The sequence below is a fragment of the Bos grunniens genome, chromosome 2 (genome assembly GCF_055505025.1).
Source record: "Bos grunniens cultivar Pamir isolate PY7600 chromosome 2, Bosgru_T2T1.0, whole genome shotgun sequence".
In the NCBI taxonomy this organism is placed as follows: domain Eukaryota; kingdom Metazoa; phylum Chordata; class Mammalia; order Artiodactyla; family Bovidae; genus Bos; species Bos grunniens.
Window position 1 is genome coordinate 100525600 of NC_141166.1, and position 14590 is coordinate 100540189.

At 38.6% G+C, this 14590-nt stretch overlaps 1 protein-coding gene across 20 annotated transcripts in view; it reads right to left on the bottom strand.

Annotated features, from left to right (window-relative positions):
- The window catches only part of PLA2R1 (phospholipase A2 receptor 1), a 143608-nt gene that overhangs the window by 55420 nt on the left and 73598 nt on the right, over positions 1–14590 (bottom strand). For all 20 annotated transcript variants that reach the window (XR_015146920.1, XR_015146949.1, XR_015146921.1 and 17 more), the window contains one exon: positions 11929–12098. Coding sequence is in view for 14 of the 20 variants with exons in the window: in XM_086355531.1 (XP_086211657.1) it covers positions 11929–12098 (170 nt within the window). In the remaining 6 variants the exon portion in view is untranslated. The remainder of the gene's footprint in view (positions 1–11928; positions 12099–14590) is intronic.

Below are 14590 nucleotides of genomic sequence, written 5' to 3' on the forward strand. Positions count from 1 at the left end.
GTCACTAGGGTCGGACACGACTGAGTGAATTCATTTTCACTTTTCACTTTGATGCATTGGAGAAGGAAATGGCAACCCACTCCAGTGTTCTTGCCTGGAGAATCCCAGGGACAGGGAAGCCTGGTGGGCTGCCGTCTATGGGGTCACACAGAGTCGGATACGACTGAAGTGACTTAGCAGCAGCAGCAGCAGGGCTAAGAAAGAGATAAACCAAATTTATAATCTCATGTTGTGAGGATGCTTGTAAAGCCAAATAACAAGGGTAGGGTGTGGGAAAGAGCAAAGGTGTTTATTGTTCTCAAATTTGGTAACTCATCTCCCATTGGGCAAGAGCAGCATTCCTTCTGTCCCTTAGTGGTGAATCTCACATTTGAGCTGATTCTCCTTACTTGCCTTAGCCTCCCTCTACCTGCCATTACTCTCTCCATCAAACATGAATGGGAACACTTTCAGTCAATTGAGAAATTCCAATTCACTATTCTGCTGCTAAGTCGCTTCAGTCGTGTCCGACTCTGTGCGACCCATAGACAGCAGCCCATGAGGCTCCCCTGTCCCTGGGATTCTCCAGGCAAGAACACTGGAGTGGGTTGCCATTTCCTTCTCCAATGCATGAAAGTGAAAAGTGAAAGTGAAGTCACTCAGTTGTGTCCGACTCTTAGCAACCCCATGGACTGCAGCCCACCAGACTTCTCCATCCATGGGATTTTCCAGGCAAGAGTACTGGAGTGGGGTGCCTTCTCCGATTCACTATTCTAGTCTCTTCAATTTGGCAAAATTATCTAGCCTTATAGCAAATTGAACCAACCTGGGAAAAGTTCCATCTTTCACCTCTCTGGCCAAATACCTAAAAACAGACTATCCGAATCTATGTGTGGCCTTGGGGCAGGAGGGAATCATAACTGAGCCTTTAGACAATCATTTTACTTGTGCCTATCTGCTTATTTCCCCTTGCCTGCAGCAACCCTTTAACATCCTTAATCTCAAGTCTTCTGTTCTGCCTTCTTTCATCTCTCTCTTCTCCTTCTCCATGGAGAAAAGTGAAGCTTTTGGGTCAGGAAAGGTGAGCTTTCATGGAGTTCTGCTTATCTGCCTGAGACCACATTAGGCATTTTATATGGTCTTTTCCTATTTAACTTGAAAAATCTCTTTAGGTGGATATTAGTGTCTACAGTTGGCTAATGGAAAAACCAAGGCTCAGAGGTGTAGTATCTTGTCTAGGGCCACATAATAGTTCAATAGGGTTGATCTGGAATTTGAAACCAGATTTAACTGAGTCTACCATGAGATAATGTCAAGGTGCAGAGGAGGTGGACATTCAATAAATAACTGTTGAATGAATAACTGAAACTTCCCCTCCAATTATGCTCCTCCATTTCCATGGACTCTTCTCTTTCCCCTGGTCATACTTCTCCTTTGTGAACCCAAAGTATTTCCTTGAGATCTACTATCCCATTTTAGTATGTATGACAGTTACTGATACATTTATAAAAAGATATGGAAATACCAAAAGGGTACTCAGAAATTAGGCTGTTCATTCTCATTTAGGTGTTGGTTCATTTCAGGATTCTGATGAGACTTAAAATGGATAATTATCTATCTGTTGGATGGATAGAGTCCCTGTTGCCATGTATAGGGCATTTTCAAGAAAATAGATCTGACCTGCTCTACTGCAATCCCATTCTCCTTGTCATTGACAGATTTCCATTGACTTGAGACAACTGGAGGCAATACTTTGGAGTTATCCTGTGAGTGAAGCACTCCTTTCTCACAGTGGTATCTAGATATAGAAACTTTTTTCACAGAGCCTGAGTTATGGATGGATGCAAAACTGTGATTTCCATTTATTTTTTTTTCTATAAAATACCTGTGAAACTCTAATAGTATTTGGAAAGGCTTTTTTGAATACCTTAAAGGATAGATTAACCTGCTTCCTTTCATCATTTATAGCAACCTCCATATATATTGAATCCTTAATATAAATACAAGGTACATTTATGTTTCTAATGCATTAGCTTCTCCCTAAATGAGAAAGACCCTATTTATCATCTTTCTCTTTAATCAGTGGTACTAGTTAGTACGGATCAAAACTGTTTTTACCTGAATGGTTACTTCTCTTAATATACAGAATGCCATAGTCACTTTGTTGTGGTTATTTTAGTAAAGATAGCAAGAAATTATTTCTTAATAGAAATATCCCAGCTATGAAGAAGCCTGTAATGAATCAATTGATTCATTAATGCATCAATCATATGGCTTCTAACTTGCAAATAGAGAGAAAATGAAATGGTCTTTCTAAAAAAAATAAAAATCTATGATTTGGATCAGGTCTCTGACTCTAACTTTTTAAAAATGAAAATGTTAATTTTATGAGAAATAAAAAGAATAGAGTAACACATTTTCCGGAGAGGGCAATGGCAACCCACTCAAGTACTCTTGCCTGGAAAATCCCATGGACGGAGGAGCCCAGTAGGCTGCGGTCCATGGGGTCGCTAAGAGTCGGACATGACTGAGTGACTTCACTTTCACTTTTCACTTTCATGCATTGGAGAAGGAAATGGCAACCCACTCCAGTATTCTTGCCTGGAGAATCCCAGGGATGGTGGAGCCTGATGGGCTGCCATCTATGCGGTCACACACGACTGAAGTGACTTAGCTTAGCTTAGCTTAGCTTAACACATTTTCAGTGTGTTATGGGGATACAATCAAAAAGCCCAGACTGTAGGAAACTACAGGACAAACAACACATTTGCATCAACAAATAAAATTTTTAAAAATGACAAGGGGCAAGGAAGAGGGAAACCTAGAGAGGAAAACAGACTTTAGGAGATCTATCCACTAATTACAGTGTGCGCAACCTTTTTTTGATCTTGATTCAAATAAGCCATAATATACATTATATATGTATATTGTTATGAATCATTTAGAAATTCAAGCATTAACTGAAGATTTATGATGCTATGAAATTATAGTTAATTACTTTTAGCTGTGATAATTGTATTATATTCATGTTTCTGAAAAAGGAGTCTTTATCTTTTAGAGCTAATACTGAAATATTTATGGGTGAAATGATATGATATCTGGGATTTCTATGAAAAAATATGGGAAATGGGAGGAGTGGGTGAGAATATAGATGAAACAAGATTGACCGTGGGTTGATAATTGATGACACTGGGTCATGGGTATAGGTGGTGGCTCATTGTGCTCTTTGGTGGGCATAATACAAGATTGGTAAAATGGCAGAACTATGATTCCACCAATTTTGATGATATGACATAAGGACAGAGTCTTCATTGAGTTTATAAAAAGCTGCAGGCTTCCTGTTCAGTGGTCAATTTATATAGTCAGTCTGGGCTGGATTAAGATTCTGACATGAGGACCAAGCTAATGGATTCTTTTGTGACAGGCGGAGAAAAAAATATGATTTAGGATGGTGTTTCTGCAAATAGCAATTTAAAAGAAAAAAAGAAACACAGAGCTTTTACATTGCTATTTTCTTCAAAAAAAGATTTACATTTTCATCTTATTCAGAGACAATTTACTCAATGTCAATCAGCCTGAGCAGTCAAACTGAGCATCACGATATTATTTTTGCTTCAGGGAAAAGAGAAAAAAAGTAGTGCCACTCAAATAAATTACAGCAGAAACTTATGAATGACAAGGAGTTCTGCTTCAGTTCCAAATTTTAGACATCCAAATATGCCCCAAGGAAGATAACATTAAAAACTAAGAACTTTGTCTGCTCAAAATGTATTAATTTATTTTGACAGGTATAGACATGCCTAACAAAATTCCAAGGTATATTAGAAATGATACCTGGTTTTTTTTTCCAATAATAGTGTGACATGGAACTTTACTATTCTCTGTATTTTAAAAACATTCATAAATTTGTAGAATGAGAAGTTTGTTTATTGAATGAGTTGTGATGTTTCTTGTTTAGAACTATGCAGTCACCAGTGTGTATACAAATTTCCTAAAGCGGTGTTATACACAAGAATCTAATTTATCTTACCTTCACCTCACATGCCTATTTTTAAAGTATAGTTTAAAAATATAAACTATATTTTTAGAGCATTTTAAGGTCACAGAAAATTTTAGTGGAAAGTAAAGACTTCCCTTATACCCCATGCTCCATATATCCTACTGTTGCCCTCACACACCAGAATGGTACATTTGTTAAAACCTACACTGACACATCGTTATCACCCCAAGTACATGGTTTACACTGGGGTTCACTCTGTTGTATGTTCTCTGGATTTGGACAAATGTATAATGACATGTCCACCAGTGTGGTATAATGTAGAATGGTTTCACTGACCACCCGCACCACCCCCACCACCCCCATCACAAATCCTCTGTGCTCTGCCTATAAACTCCTCCTTCCCCAAGCCTCTGAAAACCACTAATCTTTTTACTGTCTCCATAGTTTTGCCTTTTCCAGAATGTCATATGGTTGTAATCACACAGTATGCAGCCTTTACAGATTGGCTTCTTTCACTTAGTGATATGCATTTAAGTTTTCTCCATGTCTTTTCATGACTTGGCAGCTCCTTTCTTTTTATCACTGCATAATATTCCATTGTCTGCATGTAATACAATTTATTTATTCACTCATCTACTAAAGGACATCTTGACGGCTTGAAAGCTTTGGCAAATATGAATAAAGCTTCTATTAAAAAAAATCTGTATGCAAGTTTTTTGTGTTAACATCAGTTTTCAATTCATTTGGATAAACACCAAGGAGTGTAAAAGTATGTTTACTTTTTAAGCAATTGGCAACCTGTCTTTGAAAGTGGCTATACCATTTTGCATTCCTGCCAGCAATGTATGAGCGCTCCTGTGGCTCCAAATCCCTGCCAGCATTTGGTATTGCCAGTGTTTTGGATTTTGGTTATTCTAATAAGTGTGAAGGGACTTCCCTGATGGCTCAGTGGTAAAGAACTCACCTGCCAATGCAGGAGACATGGGTTCAATCCCTGGGTGGGGAAGATCCCCTCGAGAAGGAAATGGCAACCCACTCCAGTATTCTTGCCTGGGAAATCCAGGAGGAGCCTGGCGGGCTGCAGTCCATGGGGTTGCAAGAGAGTTGGACACTACTTAGCGACTAAACATCAACAAACAAAAAGTGTGTAGCAGTATCTCGTTGTTGTTTTAATTTGCAGTTTCCTATTGACATATAATGGTGAACATGTTTTCATTTGCTTATGTTAGATCTATATATCTTCTTTGTTTAAGATCTCTTGTCCCATTTTACATTGGGTTTTTTGTTTATTGTTGAATTTTAAGAGTACTTTGTATATTTTGTATAACAATCCTTTATCAGATATAATTTTTTTTACAAATATTTTCTCCCAGTCTACGGCTTGTCTTCTCATTCTCTGACATTATCTTTCTCACGGCACAAGTTTTATTGAAGTTTTAGTTTTAATGAAATCTAGCTCATCAATTATTTATTTCATGGATTTTTGCTTTTGGTGTTGTATCTAAAAAGTCTTACCATACCTAAGGTCATGTAGGTTTTCTTTTTTGTTATCATCTGGGAGTGTAAAAGTTTTATGTTTTACATTTAGATCTATGATCTATTTTGAGTTAATTTTTGTTTAGGGTGTAAGCTCTGTGTCTAGATGTTTTCTTTTTTTGACATGTGGATATCCAACTGCCTAAGCACCATTTGTCAAAAAGAGTTTTTCCCATTGTATTGTTTTTGCTTCTTTTTCGAAGATCAGTTGACTATTCTGTGTCAGTCTATTTCTGAGTTCTTTATCCTCTTTTATTGATTTATATTTCTTTTTTTGCCAAACTATATTGTGTTAATTGGGCTTCCCAGGTGGCTCAGATGGTAAAGAATATGCCTGCAGTGCAGGAGACCTGGGTTTGATCTCTGAGTCAGGAAGCTCCTCTAGAGAAGACAATGGCTACCCACTCCAGTATTCTTGCCTGGAGACTCTCATGGATAGAGGAGCAACAGTTCATGGGGTCGCAAAGAGCTGGACATGACTCAGTGACTAAACATATACACACACATTGTCTTAATTATTGTAGATTTATAATAACTTTTGAAGTCAGATAGTGTCAATTGTTTGACTTTACTCTCCTTCAATACTGAGTTGGCTATTCTGGGTCTTTCGCCTCTCCATATAAACTTTAGAACCAGTTTGTCAGTATCCACAAAATAACTTGCTGGTTTTTTGATTGGAATGGCCTTGAGTCTGTAGGTCAATTTATGTAGAACTGACATTGTGACAATATTGAGCCTTTCTGTTTATGAACATGGACTCCCTATTTATTAATTTCTTTTTGATTTCTGTCATTAAGTCTGTAGTTTTCTTCTATAGATCTTATACATATTGTTAGATTTATACCTAAAAATTTCACTTTGAGGGGTGCTAATGTAATATGTTTTTAATTTAAAATTCCTCTTTTCACTGCTGCTATACAGAAAAGCAATTGACTTGTACGTTAATCCTGTGTCCTGCAATCTTGCTATAATTGATTATTAGCTAGAGGAATTTTTTGATTCTAATTTTCTACATAAACAATCATGTCATCTGTAAATGAAGTTTTATTTCTTTCTTTCCAATCTGTATACTTTCATTTGCTTTTCTTATCTTATTGCATTAGTTAGAACTTCTACTACAATGTTTAAAAGAGGGTTGATAAGGGACATCTTTGTCTTGTTCTTGATCTTAGTAGGGAAGCTTCTATTTTTCACCATTAAGTATGATATCTGAGTTTTCTGTAGATGTTCTTTATCAAGTTGAAGAAGTTCCCATCAATTCCTTGTTTGCTAATAGTTTTTAACATGAATGGATATGGAATTTTGTCAGATGCTTTTTCTGCATCTATTGATATGATCATGTGATTTTTCTTTTGTTGATGCGATGGAAAACATTAATAGGTTTTTAAATGTTGAACCAGCTTTGTATACCTGGGATAAATTCCACTTGATTGAAGTGTATAAATTCTCTTTATACATTTTTAAGTCAATCTGTTAATATTTGGTTAAAGATTTTTGTGTTTATGTTCATGAGATATATTGGTCTGTAGTTTTCTTGTAGTGTCTTTTTCTGACTTTGGTGTAGGGTAATGTTGCCCTCATACAATGAGTTATAGTCTCTCTGCTTCTAACTTCTAGAAGAGGTTGTAGAGAACTGGTATAATTTCTCACTTAAAATGTTTGGTAGAATTCACTAGCTGAACCCATATGAGCCTACTGCTTTCTGTTTTGGAAGGTTATAAATTACTGATTCAATTTCTTAATAGATATAGTCTTATTCAGATAGTCCATTTCTTCTTTTGTGGGTTTTGGCAGATTATATCTTTAAAAGAATTGGTAAATTTTACCTAAATTGTCAAATTTATGGATATAATTGCTCATAATATTCCTTTTTTAAATCCTTTTAATGTCTGTGGGATCTATAGTGATGTCCCGTTATTCATTTATGATATTAGTAATTTGTGTATCCTTTCTCTTAGTGAAACTGGTTAGAGGCTTATTAATTTCGTTGTTATTTTCAAAGAATCAGGTTTCTTTGATTTTCTTTATTGATTTTCTGTATTCAATTTCACTGATTTCTGCTCTAATTCTTATTTTTCTTTTCTTCTACTTACTTTGGATTTAATATGCTCTTCTTTCTCTAGTTTCCTAAATGGAAAATCAGGTTAGTGATTTAAAATATTTCTTTTCTGATATATTCATTCAGTGTTATAAATTTCCCTCTAAGCCCTGCTTTCTCTGCATCTCACAAATATATTTTCATTTAATTGAGGGTTGCTTAATCTCCAAGTATTTTGGAATTTTCTCAGATACCTATCTGTTATTTGTTTATAGTTTAATTTAATGTGAACTAAGAGACATTGTAAAACTTCTATTCTTTTAAATTTGTTAAGGTGTGCTTTATGGCCTAGAATGCAGTCTGTCTTAGCAAACGTTCCATGTCAGTTTAAGAATGTGTAATCTGCTGTTGCTGTTGTTGGATGAAGCAGTCTATAGATATCAATCATATCCAGGTTATCGATGCTGCTGTTGATTTCAACTTTGTCCTTACTGATTTTCTGTCTGTTGGATCCATCCATTTCTAACAGAGGGGTGCTAACATATCCAACTATAATAGTAGATTCACCTATTTCTCCTTGCAGTATTATCAGTTTTCCCTCATATATTTTGCTATTCTATTGTTAAGTACATACACATTAAGGACTGTTATGTCTTCTTTAGTGCTGACTCCTTTATCTTTATGTAATGTCCATTTTTATCCCTGGAAACTTTTCTTGTTCTGAAGTCTGCTCTGTGTTAAATTAATATAGCTACTTTTACTTTCTTTTGATTAGTGTTAGCATAATATCTTTATCCCTTTACTTTTAATCTACATGTGTCTTTATATTTAAAGTGGGTTTTTTGTAGACAACATACTTGGGTCTTAGTTTTTGAACTGCTCTAAAAATATCCTTTAATTAGTATTTAGTCCTCTGACTAATTTTTGTTAAATATTTGATATATACAACAGAATGATCTCTGTTTGTTTCCAAGGCAAACCATTCAATATCACAGTAATCCAAGTCTATGCCCCAACCAGTAACGCTGAAGAAGCTGAATGGTTCTATGAAGACCTACAAGACCTTTTAGAACTTATACCCCAAAAAAGATGTCCTTTTCATTATCGGGGACTGGAATGCAAAAGTAGGAAGTCAAGAAACACCTGGAGTAACAGGCAAATTTGTCCTTGGAATACTGAATGAAGCAGGGCAAAGGCTAATAGAGTTTGCCAAGAGAATGCACTGGTCATAGCAAACACCCTCTTCCAACAACACAAGAGAAGACTCTACACATGGACATCACCAGATGGTCAACACCGAAATCAGATTGATTATATTCTTTGCAGCCAAAGATGGAGAAGCTCTATACAGTCAACAAAAACAAGACCAGGAGCTGACTGTGGCTCAGATCATGAACTCCTTATTGCCAAATTCAGACTTAAATTGAAGAAAGTAGGGAAAACCACTAGATCATTCAGGTATGACCTAAATCAAATCCCTTATGAGTATACAGTGGAAGTGAAAAATAGATTTAAGGGACTAGATCTGATAGACAGAGTGCCTGATGAACTATGGATGGAGGTTCATGACACTGTACAGGAGACAGGGATCAAGACCATCCCCATGGAAAAGAAATGTAAAAAAGCAAAATGGCTGTCTGGGGAGGCCTTACAAATAGCTGTGAAAAGAAGAGAAGCGAAAAGTAAACGAGAAAAGGAAAGATAAGCATCTGAATGCAGAGTCCCAAAGAATAGCAAGGAGAGATAAGAAAGCCTTCCTCAGCGTTCAATGCAAAGAAATAGAGGAAAATAACAGAATGGGAAAGACTAGAGATCTCTTCAAGAAAATTAGACATACCAAGGGAACATTTCATGCAACGATGGGCTCGATAAAGGACAGAAATGGTATGGACCTAACAGAAGCAGAAGATATTAAGAAGTGGCAAGAATACACAGAAGGACTGTACAAAAAAGATCTTCACGACCCAGATAATCACAGTGGTGTGATCACTAACCTAGAGCCAGACATCCTGGAATGTGAAGTCAAGTGGGCCTTAGAAAGCATCACTACAAACAAAGCTAGTGGAGGTGATGGAATTCCAGTTGAGCTATTTCAAATCCTGAAAGATGATGCTGTGAAAGTGCTGCACTCAATATGCCAGCAAATTTGGAAAACTCAGCAGTGGCCACAGGAAAAGGTCAGTTTTCACTCCAATCCCAAAGAAAGACAATGCCAAAGAATGCTCAAACTACCACACAATTGCATTCATCTCACACTAGTAAAGTAATGCTTAGAATTCTCCAAGCTAGGCTTCAGCAATATGTGAACTGTGAAATTCCAGATGTTCCTGCTGGTTTTCGAAAAGGCAGAGAAACCAGAGATCAAATTGCCAACATCCACTGGATCATCGAAAAAGCAAGAGAGTTCCAGAAAAACATCTATTTCTGCTTTATTGACTATGCCAAAGCCTTTGACTGTGTGGATCACAATAAACTGTGGGAAATTCTGAAAGAGATGGGAATACCAGACCACCTAACCTGCCGCTTGAGAAACCTGTATGCAGGTCAGGAAGCAACAGTTAGAAGCGGACATGGAACAACAGACTGGTTCCAAATAGGAAAAGGAGGACGTCAAGGCTGAATATTGTCACCCTGCTTATTTAACTTATATGCAGAGTACATCATGAGAAATGCTGGGCTGGAAGAATCACAAGCTGGAATCAAGATTGCTGGGAGAAATATCAATAACCTCAGATATGCAGATGACACCACCCTTATGGCAGAAAGTGAAGAGGAACTAAAAAGCCTCTTGATGAAAGTGAAAGTGGAGAGTGAAAAAGTTGGCTTAAAGCTCAACATTCAGAAAACAAAGATGATGGCATCTGGTCCCATCACTTCATGGGAAATAGATGGGGAAACAGTGGAAACAGTGTCAGACTTTATTTTTTTGGGCTCCAAAATCACTGCAGATGGTGATTGCAGCCATGAAATTAAAAGACGCTTACTCCTTGGAAGGAAAGTTATGACCAACCGAGACAGCATATTTAAAAGCAGAGACATTACTTTGCCAACAAAGGTCCATCTAGTCAAGGCTATGGTTTTTCCAGTGGTCATGTATGGATGTGAGAGTTGGACTGTGAAGAAAGCTGAGCGCCAAAGAATTGATGTTTTTGAACTGTGGTGTTGGAGAAGGCTCTTGAAAGTCCCTTGGACTGCAAGGAGATCCAACCAGTCCATTCTGAAGGAGATCAGCCCTGGGTGTTCTTTGGAAGGAATGATGCTAAAGCTGAAACTCCAGTTCTTGGCCACCTCATACGAAGAGTTGTCTCACTGGAAAAGACTCTGACGCTGGGAGGGATTGGGGGCAGGAGGAGAAGGGGACGACAGAGGATGAGATGGCTGGATGGCATCACCTACTCGATGGATGTGAGTTTGGGTGAACTCTGGGAGTTGGTGATGGACAGAGAGGCCTGGCGTGCTGCGATTCATGGGGTCGCAAAGAGTTGGACACCACTGAGTGACTGAACTGAACTGCACTGAACTGAGTAATTATTATAATATTATAATAATAGTTATCTTTCCTCAGGGAAGAGCTTGATGCCTCTAACTCATTTCCTCCAGATACACATTTGAAGGTAACCTGTTGCCTATTGTCTGGGGTAGGCTTGTTGGAGATCCACAGGCAAGAAAGGGAGCAAGGCATCCAAACGGCTCAGAGTGAGATACAGATGTGTTGGATCTAGGCTCTTGGCCTAAGATTAACACAGTGACCTAAAAGCTTGGTCTGCGGGGCTGATTCTAGTGTAGATTGTGGCTGAAACCATTAGATTCTCTGGCACAGTTTCGTACTTTGGGATCCAGAGCTGAGCATAAGAAAATGAAGAATTAATAGACCTGTAACTGAAATCCCAGCTAAGGTACCGCAGAAATCCATGGAGGAGATGGACTAGCCAGAATGTTACCTAACTAACATTTCACAGCAAAGTCACCTGGCATTAACTGTGAACATATTAGATGTGCTCAAACGTGCCCATTCACTCTGTTTTGAAGTATAATAGACTTTTCTGGATTGATTAAGCCCCTAGGATTCTTAGACAATGAGGGCGGATGGGGAAGAGATTTTAGGAGGGAGAAACTGGACTTCTGCTAATAAAGGCATGTGTGATCTTGAGCAATGAATTTATACCTTGAACTTGTCAAATGACTCATATGGATTATACTTCTAAAAACGATCAGCCATATATCACCCCCTGAGAACCTGTGGTAATTGTTTTAGTTGATTTATGCCTTACAAAAACACTAAGGAAGACTCAAAGGAGGTGGACCACAAGGTGGATGGAATCTGGGGGTAAAGAAAACAGGAGGGCGAAGTGGGGTGACGGTGCCCTCTACTCACGGGGCTGACGTGTGTTCCAGTGTGTATACTTCACTGGCTCCAACTGCTGCCCTGCCGTCTTCCAAGTGTATTCTCCTGTATTATTTTGATCTTGAAGAGCGATCCAAAAATAAGTGTCCTTCGTTTTTACCACACTACTGATCAAACTGGTAATAAAAGCCTGTTCAAACCTTAAAAGGGGAAAAGGAAATGATTATAGTAAGTTTCTGGGCAATAAAAAATGTCATTAAAACATAATGAGGTGCACAGAATGGCACCACAGTAAGCATTTTTCACGAATTCTTTAGAATATGGGACAGAAAAATACTCAAAGACCCTGAACATTGCTAATAAATGCCAAACATAAGTGCAATTCCCAGAAATATATGAGTGAGGAGAATCTGATCCTCAAAGTTGGTGGTCAGTTCTTTCAAGGAACAGAGTCCAGTTCCAGCTTCAGAGTGTAGCTTGTAAAGGCCGGAATGCTAGCAATGCATTTCTTGGTGCAACCTGTGCCCTGTGGTGTAATTAGGCCACACAGCACACACCATGCTGTAATGTGCATGTGGTGGGGAGCTGCCTCCGGGGGTGGGGGAGAAGTAAGGATATTCTGCTTTTCCGAATGAGCATCTGCTGATAGAGTTCACTTGCACCCACTTACCACACTTGCCTGGTAAGAATGCAACAGAAATTAGAGTAGCAATTATATGTCTCCCAAATCAGTTTGTGCACAGGCGCAGGGAGTCATTGGCTTATTCAAATGTGTTCAGATGTGCTTATTCACTGAAGATAAATTTAAAACACTAGGAACTAATCCAGAGAAGTACACCCACTATATTTCCCCAAACAGCTGAATGAATTAGTGTTCACTGACTGATGGCACCGCTCCCTCCTCACCATGACGGCATCAAAAGCAGAATCTAGAAATTTGTATACATGCTTGACAGAAACATGGGTTAAAATTTAACCAGCATTGAAATTTTAAGCTAAGTTGGAAACTATCTTGAAAAACTTACTTTCAATATATATATTGTTTTGAAAAAACACCTTTCAAACAATGGTAACTTTTGGCCAGACCTGTCAACTCATTGGGAGAGAAAAGGCCTGATGAAATTACCAAAGGTATACCGAAGGAGACAGCAAATTAGACTTTTTCATCCAATTTTTGTTTTTTTTCATTATGGTGCATCTTTAACTTGCTAAGAGAAGTTGATGGGGTCATTCAGTAATAGAGGAGTCTCAAGGGAAATAATGGAAGGGAAAGAGAAAAGAACACAGAGAAGCAAACTTTTAAACTGCCTTATAAGCATCACCAGCAACAGTGATATCAAGCATCCATGACACTCATCTTGCAAACCATATCCTTTAGTATTTTATGCAGCTACTGTATTGGTAATCTAAAAGGCATACACTTGAAATTATTAAAGTTATTTTTAAAATCAGATTGCAGTGGCAGAAACTTACATAAAAAATATGCTTCAAAAAGAAGGTATATAAAAGTAAATGCTGTCTAGATGCTGTTGCAATTTTTCCTAGACTTTCAGTAGTTAATGCTCTCATAACATATGTTTTTCCTTTTCTCTTCTGAGGGAGAGTAGCATTATTATCACGCCAGATGGTGCCTGAAACTGCAATGCTAGGAGGCCAGCAGGGCTCTGCACCATGGAGGCTATGGTCAGGACCACTAGTCACTGTGCTGGTTCTAAACCCAGAGAATATTGCTGCTTCTTCTATTACCTTGTACTACAGCATTTATCAGATAATGGAGAGAGAGAGAGTGGTGTCTGTGAGCTTGGCTTCTGGTATCATTATTCATGACAACACTTTACTTTTGTCCCCTGTTTTAGATTCATTTAGATTGGAGAAGGAAATGGCAACCCACTCCAGTATTCTTGCCTGGAGAATCCCAGGGACAGAGGAGCCTAGTAGGCTGCCGTCTATGGGGTTGCACAGAGTCGGACACCACTGAAGTGACTTAGCAGCAGCCGCAGCAGTCTACTCTGATTTGCTATTTTACAACAATTTGTCATTGCACAAAGCAATACAAACTTGATTTTTAAATTGGCAGATATACCATTTAAGCAGTTACATATAATACTCATATATTAAATCCTATAGTAGTGTTATTTGCTCAGTTGTGTCTGGCTCTTTGTGACCCCATGGACTGTAGCCCTCCAGGCTCCTCTAACCATGGAATTATCCAGTTAAGAGTACTAGAGTACTGGGAAGCCTTTCCCTTCTCCAGAGGATCTTCCCAACCCAGAGGTGGAAGCTGGGTCTCCTGTACTGCAGGGAGATTCTTCAACATCTGAGCCACCATGAAAGTGAAAGTGAAGTCGCTCATTCGTGTCCGACTCTTTGCAACCCCATGGACTGTAGCCTATCAGGCTCCTCCGTCCATGGGATTTTCCAGGGAAGAGTCCTGGAGTGGGTGGCCATTCCCTTCTACAGGGGATCTTCCCGACCCAGGGATGAAACCCAGGTCTCCTACATTGTAGGCAGAGGCTTTTACCGTCTGAGCCACCAGGGAAGAGCCAAGGTAAAAGGGAGCTGGGCTCGATACCCTCGATGCAGAGTCCCCAGAACAGAAAGCCAGTGGGTGTGAGAACATTCAAGTCCCGGGGTTTGAGATTGTGGGCCCGTGGCAGCTGTTTTGTCCCTTCTATCACTGGGATATCCAACT